This window comes from Fukomys damarensis, unplaced genomic scaffold (assembly GCF_012274545.1).
Source record: "Fukomys damarensis isolate Sample0158 unplaced genomic scaffold, DMR_v1.0_HiC HiC_scaffold_2, whole genome shotgun sequence".
In the NCBI taxonomy this organism is placed as follows: Eukaryota; Metazoa; Chordata; class Mammalia; order Rodentia; family Bathyergidae; genus Fukomys; species Fukomys damarensis.
In genome coordinates, this window is record NW_022900914.1 from 49,790,094 (window position 1) to 49,808,537 (window position 18,444).

Here is an 18,444-nt window from a genome sequence, read left to right on the forward strand (position 1 = left end):
GTTCGATCCCCGGTACCAAAAACAAAAACGAAAACAAAAACCTTTTCACCTAAAATAAAATTATACCTAGCAACATCTTATAGTCAAACATGGGGGAAGGTAGCTGGATCTTTTCCCCCACCAAAACACTAGAGGTAAAGCTGTATCCCCTCTCAAGGGAGATAGTGGGAGCTGGTCCTCCTGACCTCATATTCAAGAAAATGAGTGGCTGCCATCTGATATTCTGGGAATTTAGTCAGTTGCTGCTCATTGGTGTGATCTGCTCCATGCTGGGCCTAGGAACAGAGATCTCCATGCTGGCACAGATACTGACAACCAGTCTGGGAAGAAAAACTTCTGCTTGTCATTTCCATATCCACAGTCCATGGGTGGATGAATGTGGTGGGCCTGCTACCATCAAGGGTTCCATGGTAAGCTCCTGAGGTAATGGCAGCCTCAGACCCTTACCACTGGGGGCCAGTGGTGGTTTGAAGAGGATGGTGGTGACATTTTAGACAACCTGGTTGCTGGTCTGGCCAGGGTAGCGTTCGAACCTCCTGTTGGCCTCTTCACTGAAGGCATCACCTGTAGGCAGAGTGGACAGGCAGTGTGGGTGGTGCCTTGTACAGAAGCAGGAAGGCAGACCCATTGGGGGGAAGGGTGGGTAGAAGTGAAGAGACAGGTGTAGAAATGGGTGGGAAGACACTTAGGGAAAAGAGGATGAAAGCCTTTCCCTCCCAGCCTCCAATCTTCTGTTGTTTTTCCCATCAAATACCAATGTGGCAGTTGTGCACCCAGATGCGATGTCCATCATATTTACAGTTACACTTCATTGCATTGTTAGTGAAGTCACTTTCTGCTACTTCAAAATTTGGGTTGATGACCACCTGTGAATGAGAGAATGACCACTTGACCCAGCTGCAACCCTCAAACCCAAAGTGGTTTTAAGACTCCTGCCCACCACGTGGAAGCATCAGACTGCAAGCACCTGGAGAATGTAGTTTCCTGGCTTCACATCTGTGATGTCAATCCACTGACAGTCGATATCATGTCTGTAGAGATCCCAGCAACCCACAGTGATGCCTTGCTCTCCAAAGTTGGCACACTCGTACCTCTTGGAGACATCTGAAGGGATTGGCATATGTCAGTGAAAGGAAAGGCTTTGGAGGTGCCAAAGTCCACTCCAGGCCCAACTCACCCTCCTGACATTCAGTGTCTTCTAGACAGAAACTTGCTTTGTGGCCCTCCGCCACCTTGGTGCCATTGGGGGTCAGAATATCATAGTGAGTGAAGATGTCCATACTGTGGTAATGCCTGTGGGGATAAGGGGTAAAGGGAATACCTGTTTTCCCTGACCCAAGCAGGCCTGCCCCATTCCCTATGGCCTTAGTCTTCTACCTGACCCCTTTACCCTCTCACCCATGGCACTCATGCCACACCCAGGAGTGGCGCCCAGCCTTGGGTCTGAAGTCTGCTCGTCCCAGATTGTGGATCTGGGAAGAGAATCGGAGCAGACGTCGATGGCCATAAGGCCAGTTGGCCAGGCGGGCGGAGCTGGCCAGGCAGTTCTCTTCTGCAGCACAGTACAGCATGTGCAGGGGCCGGTCCTCGATATAGGCAGTCTCCTGCACCAGTGCAGAGTGCAGCAGCAGATCAGAGGCTGCTGCATGAGAAAGGAGAGTGACAAGTCACTGCTGAGGGGCAGGGATGGAAGGGTGTGCTTCCATTCCCCACAACGTGAGACTGCTTTCTATGGGGAAGAAGTACCCTTCCAGATGACAGCCCCTTCTCTCCCTGCCAAAGGTGGGCCTAGAGCCTTCCCTGGCTTGCTATCCCTTACCCTTCACTCACTCTCAGAACAGATGACTCCAGCGGTGAAGCGGGTCCCTGTCCTCTTGCAGGTGACATGAGTGCCATGATGGACACATTGGTCCAGGGATAGCTCCATCCCTGTGCAGCGCACTCCACTCATCACCACCTCGGTTATATTCCCTGAGTCCCAGTACCAGGTCTCCTGCAGACATAAGTAGGTGCAGCCTTCTGGGCCAAGGGACTCATTTCCACAGTCCTTTGTCCAAAGCACAGGCTTTTGAGACAATGGCTTTGGTTCCTCTCCTTTTTACTTACCTGTAGGCCATGGTTGGCATAGCCCAGACCGAGCTGTCTACAGGCCACCATGGCCTCCAGCGTTCCCCAGTCATCCCCACAGATGAGGCCCCAGCGGAGGTGCCCAGGTCCGCCTACTTGCACCTCGACTCGCCCCTCATGTCGGCTGCGGCCCCCACTGAGTCGAATCTGTAGAGACACAATGGAAGCACTCAGAGAAGCTCTTTGGTGCAGTGGTGACAGTCTGTAGCAGGAATGTGGCAAAAAGAGTGATTCAGAGGCATGTAAAGGTCTAGTGAGTCGTGGGGGCAGGTGGGAGCTTTGGGACAGTAGGGGACTGAGACAATATACTGGGGACTATAAGGCTATATGCACTGGAGGTTAGGACTGAATAGAATGAGATATGGATGCCTGAACCAAGGTGGAAAGTATGACTGACCTTGGTCTCCACCCCAGTGTAGGGCAGGTTACATCGGACTCCAGCATCCTGGCTGTGAGAACAGTCCTCAGCAGTGATGTTCTTGGAGGGACACTTCCAGAGGGAGGACTCCTGGCCAGAACATCGAACTTCACTCAAGTGGATGGCACCCATGCCTAGGCCAGAAGTCACAGCTCAGGAGGTAGTAATTATACCTTAACTGCCCAGAGGACTCCTTACTTTGCCAGGAATAATTTACTCCCAAGGAGTGTGAGCCCCCCTGCTCATGTCCTATCTCCCTGCCCCCTCACCCTGTCCCATGCGGGCGCCAGTCAAAGCCTCTCGAGCACTGCCAAAGCCCAGCTCTCGACACACCACACTTGCTGCCTGCAGGTCCCACTTGCGGTCACAGACTGTGCCCCACGTGCCAGCCTTCAGGACTTCCACTCGGCCCTCTCCAGGATGGGCACCACCCTTCAGACGCACTCGAGCCTATAGAAGAGAGGTGTGCCCAGCAGAGGTGGATACCTAGGAGGGCTAAGCAGTCCTGGATGATAAAGGATTTTTGGTGGGAGGGAGGGAGTGGGTGTGTTGGGTGTGTGACCCCCCCCAAGGTTCTTTTCTGCCCTCAATGGTCAGGGCTGTGCTTAGTGAGGGATTGGCCAAGCCAGAGGTTCTCCACCTGGGGTGGGAAAGGACATAGTCTCTCACATACCTCCCCCTGAGGCCTTGAGTGTTGTTGTTTCTTCTGGCCATTGGACGTAGAGTAGAGAGGGCCAGCCACACAGCTCACCACCACAGGAGCGCCCCCAGGACACCTGGCGGTGTCATTGGCACGATAGAACTCCAGGGAACAGAGGGAGAGGTGGGCCTCTGTGCCCACACATGCCACTCCGTGCAGACCAAAGAAGTGTTGCTGCCGCTGAGCCAGCAACCTGAGGGCACAGGAGTGAGATGCAATAGGGTAAAACAATGCTTCTGCCTCCCTGCACCACAATTATCTACCAGCTCATGCCTCTACCATGGCCCCATCCTCTCATACCCATGTACCCCTCTTCTTCCCCTTCTTCCATTTTCTTCGAGACAAAGAGATTGTTGAGTATGTAGGCTGAAAGAGCCTCTACTTCCCAGACAGGAGGACCCTTGGGGACCTTCTACAGTAGAAGAATCCTAGGAGGAGGATGGCCAGTCCTGACTTGCCTGATGAAACCTTGTTCCTAGTAGTTTCAGGCTGTTGGCTCTAAAGGAGGCTGAGGCTAAGGCTGTTATGCAAATTGAATGGGAAGCCAGGACTACTCAGCTGGAAGAGATGGTCAGGAAGGAGCGGCTGACACAAACAGGAAGTCAGAGTCACCAAGTGAGCAGTCCTTTCTATTATCTTGAGACTGAAATGACTAAACCAGTCGGGATGCAAAGGACAGAGGAAGTCTCGGTTCTCAGTGGCTTCTTAGAGGCCACTGGGGCTTCCAGATGAGAAACCCTGAGGATAAAGTACAATGGGCAGTTGTAGAAAGAACAGACCAGGTGCTAGCCATCAGAAGGTGTGGCGCTGGTATATGCAAGGGATGTACGAATGCAGGACAGACAAAAGCTGGAGGGACTACACAGTGGGAAAGGAAAGTGGATGTGACTAACAAAATGACAAAGACAACCCAGGACTGGAGCTGAACTGTTGAAGTGATTTGGTCCATGCTTCTGCAGCTTCAACCTAACAATGTCCTACAGCCATTTGGGCAAGAAAATGGGACTGAACTAGAGGTGTTAAATCCTGGAGATACTGCAAAGAGATACTTGAGAGAAGGAAGGGACTTGTTCATGGATTCCAGCGGAATAAGAGATTGCAGCGAAGTGTGTATAGAAGAGAAGCACCCTTGCCAAAACAGCTGGGTGGAGCTCCGGGAGAAAGGGAAGCACATGAGAGTTGGCATGGGTGGGATCTGGTGGGGAATTATTGCAGTAATGTGCCCTATCCCTTGTCAGAGGAAGGGAAGATTATAACAGCTTGAAAACATTGGCTAGGAGGACAGAGGGAGAAGGAAAGGTTACTTGTAGTAAACAAAATAGGCAAAGGAAGCTTGCAGATTTTGCAGAATACTTTTGGAAGCTCAGGATAAATGGATCCTGAATATCAAAGACATAGTTCTGTGTTGCTGAAAATAAAAGTCAGAGAGGGCATCCTAGGAAAAAAAGACATCTATCTATCTTCTAAACTTCTTCCTTCCCTTCCTCTATGACTAATAAAATAAAAACAGCAGATTATGTTGCAATGTGATGGTCAGGGAAGGCCAGAGGATGACTATGTTGGGCAAAGATAACCCTAAACCAGAAGGATGCTACAAGAACATGCTTAAATTCTGAGTTCCTTTGCAGCCAGCCACCAGAGGGAGAAGCTGGGGAGTGAGGGCCAGGGTGCCACTGGGTGATCTGGAACTTGTTGAAGAGAGGAGAGGACAATAGAAAGGGATGAATTTTCTGAACCCCAGTCACTGCTGAAGAAGCCATCAAGCAGATTTTTAATATGTAAACTGCCTTTTGTAAACAATTTAGATAGAAAGGTTGGAAGGTTCCCATTCCCTTGAGTTCTGAAAGAGCCCAGGAAGAAAATTATGGAACAGGGAGCCTGAATGTATAGATTGAGCCAGAGAGGCAGGGACTGTGCTTTTCACTCCATCCCTGGAAAGGCACCACAGGGGACTGTGACTCTCATGCTGCCTCAGGTGAATGGGCAACATTTTGAGAAACTCAAATAAAGGTAGGATGGGAATCACTGGTCCCTTTGGCAAATATAACCCCTTAGCATGGTATGGAGTCTCAAGGAGAAAGGTGATTGTCTTATTAGAACTCCAAGTGAAAGAAGATAAGCAGGTGGAATAAAACCAAAAATCCAACAAGCATAATTTCCCAGAGACTAACATAGGGTCAGTCATACTTAAAATTTCTATTAAAACCTGGAAGGTATTTCCTCATAGCTTCTGCTCCTCTGTCAGCCAAACAGGTCTCTTTTGAGCCCTCCCTGATCACAGTCTGACTTCCCCAACTTCATGACTCTTCACTCCCTCACCTCTCCATCCAGCCACAACATCATTTACCTCTTGATTGGCCCCCTGCCCACTCGGGATTTGGGTTTGACTTTAAGCTTGGTGATTGGTCTGCAAAAAGGAGAAAGATGGTGAGGCCAGTGGCTAAGTATGTGGCCTAGGAAAGGTAGAGGGTTATTTTTCTGTTTCTGGTAAGGACCCTTCATGCAGATTGTGGGAAGGGAAAAGTCAAGGGTTGCAGAATTTCTTGCATATGCTGGCTGCTGAACACCATAGGAATGTGTATATCACAGGACTTTGGGTTGTTCTCTGCATTCAGTGAGTGATGGGAAATATAGTTATGGAAACCCGGGTAGGGGAGAGGAGAGGAGGTCAGAGGAAAGGTCAAGGGAGGAGAAAGAATGAAAATGTGGATTAACTAAGGGAGGAAGGGAGTTGGGGGAGGAGGAGTACAGGTGTCAAAGGCTGCAGTCCATGAATTTGGGGGAACTATAAAGATGGGAGTTGTCGCCTCAACTGATCCCACATTATTTCCTCCCCTGTTTCCTAAGATCAAAGCTTGTCCATCCCCATACCTACCTCCCTTCCCTCCCCCAGGAATGGCCATTTTCTGAGTCACGTGCCTAATTCATTAGCTTGGGTTCTAGGATGGACATGGATAGGCTACCATCCATCCATCCACCTCCTGGGGCCTCAGGGGCAAGCAGGAGGTCCCAGGGCTCTTGCCCCATTACCTTCCAGGGGATTTGGGGCGTCGGGCTGAGGCTTTGGCCGCTCGCTTCCTCAACTTTCTGTGAGGGTAAGATAATAGTAGTCAGGATCCATATAGAACCAAGTGGAAAAGATGGGTGCAGCCAAGACCTGGGGCAAGATTCCTTTCCCAGCAGGCAGAGGGTTCCTGATGGCAGGATAGCATATCATCAGGTATACCCTGAGTCCTACCCTCCACACCTGTTTGCCCTCTTAAACACACGAGCAAGTGGGTGAATAGCAGTGAAGGCCATGGACTCAGGACAGATACGTTCAAATACCAGGACCCTCAGAGATTAGACTAAGGCAGATGGGGATTGAGGACTTCTGGGTCTGGATGTTGGTGGTAAACTTCAGGGGAGGGAATAAAGAGGGGTGTTATGATTATTAGGATTGCCAGACTGACCAGGCTAGGACAGAGAACTAGCAGGGATCAGACCTGGGGAGACTGTATTTTCCTTTTTATCTTGGTTGCTGTTTCCAAGAAAGACTTCTCACATTGTCCAGGCCTGAGATTGCTGGACCAGGACCAAGAACCAAGGCTGGATATCTGAAAATGTTTAACTTGGTTTCAATGGGAATTACCCTTCCTGCTCAAGTTTCAATCCCAGATGCTTTGGTCGGTCATAAACTGAGTTCATCTCCCAAATTTATATCTTGGGAAATAAACATTATTTCTTTTGATTGGTTTAAATAATTGACTTATTTAATTCTTTGAGAGGCTTCTTTAAGTTTAATAACAGAAACAGGGACAGATCTGGTTTTTTTTAAATTCTTCTTTTAATTTTGAAGACTAATTTGTCTTGTCCCACTATTTATAGATAAAGATAAGACTTGTATGTCTTGCAAGTTTATGGTGTTCTCTGTTATAATTTGAGTTGTCCTTTCTTTGACCACGTTCCTCCTTGGCTGTTTCTCTTGAGGAGTCATATTTCAACATAGTATGCTGTGTAAAAATTGCACTAGGAGTTTAGTATGTGCTTTTTAAATGGGTTAGCTTTTCCTGTTCCAGTGTCTTCCAAGAATGTATTTAATTGGTCTTTTCATCAGAACACCCAGAATGTCCACCATTTCTATCAAAGAGACTACAACTCTCAGGTCCCTTTCTGTAGACGTTACTAAGAATTAAGAAAATTTCATTTTACTAATATGATATGAAAATTTTTTTCTCCAAATGACCTTTTCTCAAATCTGTCTAAAATGAAATACATGTGGTAATTTCTTTAACCACTAAACCCAGAAAGATCACTGGAGTGGTACTCAGAAAAATTTAATATTATCTGGAAATTTAGAAGTACCTCATGGGCTGAGGATATAGCTCAGTGGTAGAGCACTTGCCTTACAATGTGAGGCCATACGTTTGATCAACTAGCACTGTGATGACAACAGCATTTCTTCTCTAAATGAAGGGCCTTATAAAGTGTGTGTGTGTGTGTGTGTGTGTGTGTGTGTAGTTTGGAATTTTTCACTTTATAAATATTAGATGTGTGTGTATCTAGATGTTCTCTCTCAAGCCTCATGTGCTGTATAGGTGGGGCTTTTCAGAGGTGGCTGGATTTAGGGTGCATGATGCTGGGATTAGGTGTGTGTGTAGTTCTGAGTGTGGATAATGGGAAGGCTGACCTGGGTGTGGATGGCACCACCCAAAGGGTGGATAATCTGGAAGGGATAAAAGGGGAAGGCAGGTTATTATTGCTGTTCTTTGCTACTTTGCTTCCTTCTGCTTGCCATGAGCTATTTCCCCTCTGTCCGTCTGCCATGCCACCCTGCCTTGTAGCCAGCCAACTATGAACTGAAACCTCTACACACTGTAAGATACAATAAACCTTTCCTTCTTTAGCTTTGGGTGTTGGGTATTTTGTCTCAGTAATGAAAAAAGTAACTAAGATAGTGTGTATATTGCATGAGTATGTAAAAGAATGAAGGATCTGATCCTATTTAGGGCCAGTCTGATATTTGTCTTGAATACATTTCTTCATTCACAGAAGTGCTTGTTTCCCCCATCTTCCTTCAGCCATCAAACATGAAAACCTATCTACCTCTGCACAAGTTCCCATTCTTTCCAACTATCTCTCTTCTTGAAGGCCACTCCCCTCAAATGTTTCTGACTGTCATCCTTTACAATCTTACATCTCTCATGCACAACTTTGCCTCAACTGAATCCTTCTAAATACATGTAAATCTCTTATACATATGCACGTACACACACACACACACACACACACACACACACACCCCTTCTACCCTACATCTCTGTTCTTTCAAGAGTTCTCAGTGTATATCATTTCTATATCCTCTTCCTCCACTCTGCTAAACCCACTCCCTCTGGTTTTCCGTATCTATGACTCTGGAGTAACTTTTTAATTTAATTTAACTTTTTTGGTACTGGGCATCTATGGCAGAACCACTGAGCTAAATCCCTGGTCTGACTTTTTTTTTAGACAGAGTTTTACTATGCAGTTCAGGGTGGCCTTGAACTCACTATGTAGCCTAGGCTGATGCTGAATTTGCAGTGATTCACCTGCCTCAGTCTTCCAAGTGCTGGGATTATAGGCATGTGTCACTACCCCCAACAGTCTGCTTTACCTTCTATGTTGTTAAATATAGCAGACACTTTTCAGTATTCATCTTCATTTTTCAGTCTGCATCTGATCTGCTGCCTTCTCTCCTTCTTCAGCTGCCATAATACTGCAATAGCCGATTTTATTCCCAATTCTGCTTACTTTTTCCTTGTCTTTCAGTCTTTCTGTCTAGTCATTTGAGTTTTTGGAGTTCTCTTAGGCATTCATTTCTTCTCATTCCATGGTTTCACTCATGGACTTCTTTTTATATGGTCTCATTCACACCTAACCTTGTTTATTTCACTGTCTTCTTTGTGGTTCTATTTAGATATCTTATTCATATAAAATATATTGCAGATCCAAAAATAAAAACACAATTCCCTCAAAAAAATCCACTCCAGAAACCTAGAAGTCAACCTTGACTTCTTCCTTCCTTGGCTCCCAAAGTAAATCAATAACCAAGGCTTGTCAATTTTACTTCTTAAATAGTTCTCCAATCCATTCACTCTTTCTCTTCTCCAAACTATTCTCAGAAATATGGTCAAAATAATCTCTGGAGCCACAAAACTGATCATGTCAACTCATAGCCCTTTCCTCATTGAAACACTTTAGTGGTTCCCCATTAACTTAATGTGGTCTATATGGTCTTCTGTGACCTGGCACCTAATTACCTCTCTTATCATGTATTTACCTTTGTATTCTCAGCGCCTTGTACCATCCTTGGCAAATTGGAGACATTCAATAAACATCGGTCTAATTGAGAGACAGGCAGCGGCACCACTGAGCTAAATCCCTGGCCCAACATCTGTCTAATTGAAATGAACCAAAGAGTGTCTTCTTAAATGGCACTGAAGCTCTTAGAGCCTCAATTTCATTCCCTTTTCAAAAGCAGTGAATAATTTTATTATTTATACATTCTTTTCCTCTTATAAAATTCTATGACTTCATAGGCTCATGGATGGACTACCAAGACAAGTAAAAAATGATAAATACATCAGGCTCTGATTTTCTCATTCCCTAAATCTCACTGACTTACTGTGAAGCTAGCAGATCTACTTTTCCCCTCTAAGGTAGACAGAGTTGTTTATCTTGGATATCTTTCATAATTGTATTACCTATGAGAATGCTCCCTGGCTGACTTGACCTGAGAAAGAAGAGCTATAACATTTCCCATCTGTAATCTCTTACATGAGAGAATGACCTTTGTGCTTTAGTATGTTTCCTTCTTCTGCCTTCAGGTCCAAGATTCATTGTGAGATTCTGTATGTACAGCAAATATTCCTGCTTTGTGAAAATTATGTAAGAATGTACATGTCCAAGGACAATAAGTGTCTAACTTCCTAAGCATGGCCCATTTCTTAAAACTATTAACTTGAAGCTCAGAGATGCTTCAGTCTCTCAGGCAGTTTCAGAATCATTTTAGGTGTCTCTTCTCTCATTTTCTATGTTCTATTAGTCTTCTTAAATCTAATCATTCCCATCCATCTTTGTTGTCACCCTCCTAATAAATTTCATTTTTATAATAAACTCCTAATTTACTGCATCTAGACCCACTCATTACTCTCAAGCAAACTTTTAAAAAGACTGGCCTTACCTTATTGCCCACACAAATATTGTCACTGTTAACTTTTTTTTTTTTTATTTTTTATTTTTTTAGATGGGGTCTTACTACGTAGTTCAGGCTGCCCTGGAACTCACTATGTAGCCCAGGCTCGTCTCTCAAACTCGCAGTGATCCTTTTGCCTCAGCCTCCCGAGTGCTGGGATTACAGGCATGTACTACCACGCCCGGCTCTTCACTGTTAACTTTTAAAAAATAATACAAAGATAAAACTCTCAGATATGGCATTAAAAATGTTCCATTTTGGCCTCTATCCATTCAGATCTTTTTCCACTCCTCAATAAAAACCTTCTACTCTTGTATACTTACTGTTGTTTAAATATATCCTGTTCATTATAATCTCTTGTCAAGTGCAAGGTTGTGAGTTCAATCCCCAGTACAAAAAAAAAACAAAAAAAACCCCCCAAAAAACCCCCAAAAAACAAAAAAACAAAACAAAACAAAGATCTTCCCTGGCTACTCTACTTAAAACAACAGTCCCACTCCTACTTCTTTACCCCTTTCCTAGTTTATTTTATCCATTGTGCTTTTTACCATCCTTACATTTTACTTATTTCCTGATTGTCCTTTAGCCTACCAGAGCAGGAATTGTGTTCACTATCAAATCCTTGGTGTCTACAACAGTACCTAGCGTCAGTAGGGTCTCCGTAAGCATATGTTGGACGAATGACTCCCTAGACCTTTCTCATGCGATCATCCTCACTTGGAATAACCATTAAGACACTCCTCATTTAACAGCCCACCTATTTAATGACTTGGACTTACATTCATCTTTTTTATGTTTTTTTTCTCTTTTTCTTGGTCAGGGGATCAAATTTAGGACCTTACGCTTGTGAGGCAGATGGCGGCACCACTGAGCTAAATCTCTGGACCTATAGGTATTTTTGATAGAGCCTCAAGGTCTTTTTTGGGTAAATACACCTTGTTTATATAATACTGTAATTTTTGCTGATTGTGCTGTACAGTACAGTACCATAGCTTTATATTCTGTTATACATTATAGTACCGCATGGAAGAGTTATGGAAATAAAAGCACAGACATCAAATTGGAGTTTCCTTTGACCATTTCTTTGTTTTAAATACTATAATGTACATAATATATGAAATTCCTCATTTATCTTTTTCTTTGGACTGGGGATCAAACTCCGGACCTTGCACTTGTGAGACAGGAGGCGGCACCACTGAGCTAAATCCCTGGCCCTTGAAATTCTTCATTTAGTGACCAAGTAGCAGGAACAGAACTTAGCCACTAAATGATGAACGTCTGCATTAAATTTTACTAATCTTTCTGAATCCAGAGTTTGGATTAGGAAAGTTAAAGAACAAGTACAGAAAAAGCAGTGACCCCAAGGTGGATGACATTAAGGGAACAAAACACAGCTATTTTAAAATGGTTTCAGTTTCCAGGCCAGATAAACTATATTTCTTGGGGCTGAAAGAACTTTAAAGTCAAGGAAAATTTGGTCAAATATGGAAAAGATTAGAGATTAGGTTGATTTCCAGATTGAGAGAGAGAATAATGATTCCTCAATCTACAGATAAGTAGTTTTCAAGAATAAATTATTGAATAGAAAGTTCGTGAGAATTTAGAAAAAAAATATAGTAATCCTCAGAGACCTAAATGGATTTAAATTAACATAAGCTAATCTCTGACGTTCTTTTGTAATAAGAGTACTAAATTGGAGGGTTGGAGATGGCTGTGAACAGTGTATCTGGATTAATAAGACTAATAAAATCTCCTATGATTTCATTATATATAAGATAGCAAAATATTGGTTACATTCTTGTAGCATTCTGTTTTTTTCCCAGAAAAATAATATCTTCACAACTAACAATTAGAGGTGGGGTGCAATTCTGGAGGAAATTTTTGCAAGACGAGTTAGACTTTGGTTTTAAGCATTTTAACAATGATTTTTTACAGTTACTCTGAAGAAGCCTTAGGGCGTAGCTGTCTGGTCCGTTCATCATAGGAGGTTGACATGGATGACAGATAGAAAATCACGTCAAGACTCAAGATGATCTTGTGGGATCGTGATGGCTTTTTAACGACTTTTAAATGATGTATTAAAACAAAGTTAATAGTGCAAACTCAATACATATTTAGGTTCAAAAAGGCTATCAGTATTAAAGATAAGTGAAGACTGGAGTTGCCGTCAGGTGATTACAGTAGACATTCAATATGAGCACTAGGATGCTGCCTGATTGGAAAGCAGAGCAAACTGAAGGGCGCTTTAATCGAAGATGCACATTCTACAGCGCCCTACGACCACGTGTGAAGTAGTGTGCTCAGTAGAAAGTCATCTGGAGTCAAGAAGCCTTAGACATTCAAGAAGCAAAACTGACCTAAGGATGAGCTGAAGAAAATGAGCATTTCTGGCTTGCAAAATAGGAAACAGAGAGACACTAGAAAGATGTCCAAATATCCCAAAGGTTGTTTCTCAAAATGACCAAATTAGATGCCCCAGGTAAGGGAGCCACTCTAAGCACAAGCCAGGGTGCTTCCGTGCTCTGGAGGCCGGCGTGTAAACCAGGCTCCAAGGCAAGTGGAGAGGATTCGGAGTCTGGGCCAAAGGTTGTTCTAGAGCACCCCACCCCCCGCCGCCGTCCCCCGCAGTGCAGCGTGTTGTGCTCACTGATGCCCCTGGCGGGCAGCACAGGTGGAAGACCGGGCCAGTCTTTCCCGGAGCTCTCAGGCCCCTCCTGGCTCTGAACGGCCTGCGCCGGGGACAACTGTAAAGGCCAATCGCGGTCCCTTAGACCCTGGGCCACACCCAGAAGCTCAGAACTCGCAATCGGGAGAATCTGCCCGCCTACCGCGAACGTCACGTGCACGGAAGCGCGATCTGCCGCTTGGCCCCCATTTCTGACAAGAGCATGGGAACCTCACAGACCCCATTTCGGATCCCTCTAGGGGGAATTCACACTTCATTGTCGCATACAACTTTCTAAGTCTCCAGCTTCACAACAGATTCCTTATTTACCCATTATGCCAGACCCCACCCCCATTCCCCTGCCCCTTTCAAAGGTCTCTCAACACCATTCCTACACTACCTCCAAGACCTGTCCACCCTAGTCAGCGCGCGCAGTCCCTCACCTGTAGAAGGCCATGTTGACCCTCTTTTCACCGGGGAAGCCCAGCATCCCGCAGACCACGTGGCCGTTGTGGGTGCTCCAGCCTTTGTCACACACTTTCAACCAGCCGTCTGGAAGCCTGACTTCAACCAAACCCTCAGTCACAGGTAGGGGTCGCCTGCCCCACCCAACGGCTGGTCTAAGTCGCACCTCCTCTACTTGCAGATGATGCTCCACCTGGGGATGGGACCACAAGCAGGGAAGGGATCCCGGTAGCACCTCTCACATGTTCTGTCATCCTTAAGGAACACTGAGTGTGCTTTCTGTAAACCCAGGGCTGGGATGGGATTGAGGCAGGGCTGCGGAAGTCTATGCTCGCTCTGACTCTGGGGTGTGTGGGCTCTCCTGCAGCTGGGAGAGGAGTTATACTGTGCTCAGAGACATGGTCAAGGGTCGAAGGACTAAATTCTGCCCAGAGCAGGAGGGAGCACATCACAGAAAAAGTGGCTTTAAGGGGTCCAGGATTTAGCTCAGTGGCATTGCGCCTGCCTTGCAAACACAAGGTCCTGAGTTTGATCCCTGGTACCACAAAAACAAAACAAAACAACAACACTAAAAAAGCCTGCCTATTTGGCTGATATCTACATTTAAATATCTATGTACAATTATTGCAAATTTAAGGGACTGGGATTTAGCTCAGCGGTGCCATGCTTGCCTCTCAAGCACAAGGTCCCGAGTTTGATCCCCGGTACCAAACAAACAACAAACAAACACACACACACACACACACACACACACACACACACACACACACACACAAAAACGGCTTTGAAGGAGAAGGATGTTCCAGGACAGCAGGAACATATGCAGAGAGGACACTGGTTGCTCCCTGGAGTGACTGAGAATGAAGCTGGAGAGACTTATGCCAAGTTTAATAACAAGTGCTAATACTAAAGGAAATAAATCCTTGGATTTTACAACTCTGTCATTTGGTCCCCTCTTCCAAGACTCCCACCAATCCAAATTACAGTATTGCATTGGGGCACATGAGATCGCCTACCTTTGAATATCTCTTCTAACCGCATTTAGCCACCCTTACAGCCCTTTGCCTGGCTATCCTGGGTAGAGGGAGTGTATTTGTGCATGCAAATACTGCAGACCTCAATGACATTGGAGTCCGAGAAGCCTGGGAGGTGCTGATCTTTGCAGATGACCCCGGCATCCTCATCATGGGTACAGTCACTGTTCCCCCAGCCCCGGGAGGCACATTCAGTCACGCTCTGCTCAGTGCCATGGCAGCTCAGGTTGTCCAGCCAGATGCGGCCTATGGAAGGGGACATGGAGGGACAGAGAAGCTTGAGGAGGAAGGATAAGGGAAGTAATGCATGGGGGCTTCACACCTGGCCATGATAATGATCCCAAGAGCCTGGTAGGAAAAGGAGTGGAGAAGGTACAGGAAATCCTGGAGAGGAAAAGGGAAGAGGACATAAAATTGATAAAAAAAAAAAGAAAAAAGATTGATGGAAAGTTGGTGATATGGGGATACTCAAGAATTTAATAGGATGGATTAAAAAAAAAACCCAGAATCAACAATGAAGTTCTGACCAGTCCTTACCCATTCAATGATAGGTAATAAAGTATACCTATTGTGTGCTATGGTGTGTACACTTAATCATTCTTAGAACAGGGCTGCCAGAAGACCTTTTTATATTAATAGACTGGGTTTCAGAGAAGTAACTTGCCTAAGACTACACAGTCACTACACAGGGGCTTAGGACTTTGCCCTGAATATAAGACTTGTCTTATATTATTAAAGAATCTAAGATTCTTTCACCTCACCATGACATTCTCCCATATGCTCATCCTCTTGTTCTTCCTGTCTGGACCATATCGAATATTACCAACTTTCTCTCAGAATTGGGTGGAATCTCAAATGTTTACATTTTGATGCCATCCAGAAAAACCCCTCAGTCACATGACTTCCCATATTTGACAACCATCAAGTAACTGCAGTCTGAGGCTTTTTCTTTTCTTTTCTTTTCTTTTTTTTTTTTTGAGACAGGGTCTCACTATGTAGTTGAGACTGACCTGGAACTCACTATGTAGTCCAGGCTGGTCTCAAACTCACAGCGATCCTCCTGCCTCAGCCTCCCAAGTGCTGGGATTACAGGCGTGCGTCAGGGCTTTTTCTTTTTTGTAATAAGCCTCTTATTTATTCAGCTATCCCTTCTGAAATTTGGTTTTTGAATTTTTCACATCTGAGCAGCTCTCCCTGGAAAGACAGAGTTGCTTTCTACTGCCCTCTTAAAATGTAGCATCTACAAGTGACACTTTATTCCAGCGGTGGCCTGGGTAATGGGAAATGGCTGCAGCCACTTCTGTCCATCAATCTCAGTGTGGGTCCATGTGGTGTGAGCATTCAGTGAGGACAGCATTTAAGCAGTTCCTGTACCCCAAAACTTATCCTAAGTTGTTTCCAGCTTGTTAGTTTACTCTCTGGACTGTAATCTGATATTGTTATCTGTGGTATCTGTGATGCCTTCTGACTTGGGGACAGCCCATCCAGACATTATCTACCTGTTCTCAGATTCCCTTGAAACCAACTGTATTTTAATCATAAGGTGTCACCTCTATCTGGAATGCTCTTATGCATGGCTTCTATATAACCATATTTTTGTAGCAGAAAATAACTTACAGATCAACTAGACTGTGCACATAGTACATCTGAGGCTCACAGAATGTGCTGATTAGCTTAAGGTCATGAATCTGTGGAAATATCTATGTTGGTTTATTTGACACTGGCTGTTCTTGATGTCCTATGTCCCTGTGGCTACATCATCCTGCTGTTCTCTCTGTCTTTGCAGTTAGGCTGAAATTAGGTAACACCTAGGCTATCCCTGGAGCATTGCTCACCTGTTCCAGGGCCGTATTTGGCACTGTGGGTCCAACCTGTGGCCTCTGTGAAGCCCAGCTCCCGGCAGAGGACATGGGCTGCCTGCAGTGTGAAGTCATCATCACAGATGGTGCCCCATTCACCAGCTCGCTGTATTTCCACTCGACCCTCGTAGGGCTTCCTAGGGAAGCCAGCCAGCCGGAACCGAAGCCCCTGGCTTCCCATCTTCTTGTTGGGGGCCGTGGAGGGAGATGGAGACCCCAAGCACCAGTTGCACAGCTGGCACAGCAGCAGCCCCCATGGGCTCCACAGGCAGAAACTGACAGGTCTCATGGCAGGGAAGGGGAGGGAGGGAGGGAGAGAGGGAAAGGGGGAGAGACAGAGAGAGAGAGAGAGAGAGAGAGAGAGGGAGAAGGGGAGGGAGGGAGAGAGGGAAAGGGGGAGAGACAGAGAGAGAGAGAGAGAGAGAGAGAGGGAGAGGGGAGAATGAGAGACCTGAAACCAACAGACAGTGAGAGAAAGAGAAACACACTAAATAAGGGCAGAGATACAGAGTCAAAGAGGCATAGCCTTAGAAACCCAGATTGGGGGTAGGGAGGGGGCTCTCCTTTCCCTTTTGCAAACAATAAAGCTTTCATAATTAACAGTTATGTCCCACAACATCCTTCCCTAGTTCTTGCTCTGTAGCCCAGACTGGCCTTGAACTATGTAACCCAGGCTGGTCTTGAACTTGTGGCAATTCTTTTCCATCAGCTTCCCAGGTGTGGGGATTACAGGTTTGCACAACCACACCCAGTTAGTTCTGCTATCTTCAGCTCCATTCACCCCTACTCAATAGTTTGAGAGACCCAAAGATGAAAATGGCAGAGGTTAGAGACCAAGAGTCGGAGAATGGTCAAGACAGAGTCTGAGAAGAGACACAGAGAGGAAGAACCAGACAGACAGGATGTGAGAGGAAGGGAGACTGTGGGAACGAAGGGATTAAAAACAGAGACTGGGAGAGACATGTTGAACATGGATAGAAAGTGGTAGGGAAAGAACCAAGCACATGTACTGAGGAGCAAGAGGGAGAGCAGAACACATGTGAAGGCAGCCAGGCAAGAGCTGAGGAGCAGACCTGGAGAGATAACTGGATGACCCCATTTAGCCAGCTGGATGACAGACAGCTAGCTATACTGACTATGGAGAGAGGCAGGCGAGGGGGCCCATGAGACACTGAATGGGAGCTCTGTCCAGACAGATTCCCGGAAGGGAAGAGTAGACACCAAGGAGGGAGTAGAGAAGGCACTGCACTCAAACTCTCAGATGCCCCGCAGGGTCAATGGGCCGGAAGGGCTAGGCCTCACGCTGGGCAGGGAGTGAATGGGGTGGGGTTGTCTAAACCTCCTGCCAACACCACTTCTGCTGTCACCAAAGGCTAGGGCTCCCCAGGGCTATCCGCTCATCAGCCCTGAGGCACTCTCTGGCCAGGGCTGAGAACAGTCCCTCCAGAGCGAGGGGGCCTTCTGAACAAGCTTCCCCCAACAAACAGCTTAAAAAGACAGCTTTGTTCTGGGCACATTGTGGCTTGGGAGTCTAGGGGTAGGGCCTCACGAAGGGGTCCCCGGCCTTGGGCCTCCTGTGGTCTTACGTGGAACATCCTACAGCTCCAACCCCAATAAGTGCTTCTTTCTTCACCCTTCTGTGTCTCACTCCCCTCTGACAATAATAAAACTCTCAGTTGGTTGGCTTCCCGACTCCATCCCTGACCACCCCTTTTCCCTCGTCCCTCCTCCATCCTCTGCATCCCCAGCTCCCCTTCCTCTGGCCCGCAGTGTGACTCCCCTACCTTTGGCGGGGCAAGGCCCTAGGGGCTGGGAGAAGAGTCTGATCCTGGAGATTAGTCCTAAGACTTCCAAAAAAAAAAAAAAAGTTCTCGGCCAGGGGAGACTGGACCCCCCCTCTCTCCCCCCTCTCAGTTCGTCCCTCCCACGTCCCCTTGAGCCCTCCCACATTCCGCTTTCTCGC

At 46.1% G+C, this 18,444-nt stretch overlaps 1 protein-coding gene across 2 annotated transcripts; it reads right to left on the reverse strand.

Moving 5' to 3' along the window:
* Positions 1 to 14: 14 nt before the first annotated feature.
* Loxl3 (lysyl oxidase like 3) lies at positions 15 to 16,820 on the reverse strand. Of its 2 annotated transcripts, XM_033765023.1 has the most exons (14): positions 16,458 to 16,820; positions 14,705 to 14,868; positions 13,567 to 13,781; positions 6,276 to 6,332; positions 3,219 to 3,438; positions 2,815 to 2,995; positions 2,525 to 2,679; positions 2,107 to 2,274; positions 1,831 to 1,993; positions 1,399 to 1,642; positions 1,178 to 1,293; positions 968 to 1,104; positions 755 to 866; positions 15 to 564 (listed from the first exon to the last, which is right to left on the reverse strand). In XM_033765023.1, the coding sequence occupies exons 1-14, from the start codon at positions 16,768 to 16,770 to the stop codon at positions 491 to 493; spliced, it is 2,319 nt and encodes a 772-aa protein (XP_033620914.1). In that variant the 5' UTR covers positions 16,771 to 16,820; the 3' UTR covers positions 15 to 490. The 2 variants fall into 2 exon arrangements, with proteins under 2 accessions (XP_033620914.1, XP_010629894.1); XM_010631592.1 differs by lacking the exon at positions 6,276 to 6,332.
* Positions 16,821 to 18,444: the final 1,624 nt, after the last annotated feature.

Excerpts from the sequence above, each read along its gene's own strand:
- Loxl3 (XM_033765023.1), bottom strand. The coding sequence starts at position 16,770 with ATGAGACCTGTCAGTTTCTGCCTGTGGAGCCCATGGGGGCTGCTGCTG. Across the intron at positions 2,680-2,814 it reads TGGCGCCCGCATGGGACAGG|GCATGGGTGCCATCCACTTG; the intron begins GTGAGGGGGCAG and ends CTTCTGGCCTAG. Across the intron at positions 867-967 it reads CAGGAAACTACATTCTCCAG|GTGGTCATCAACCCAAATTT; the intron begins GTGCTTGCAGTC and ends TCTCATTCACAG.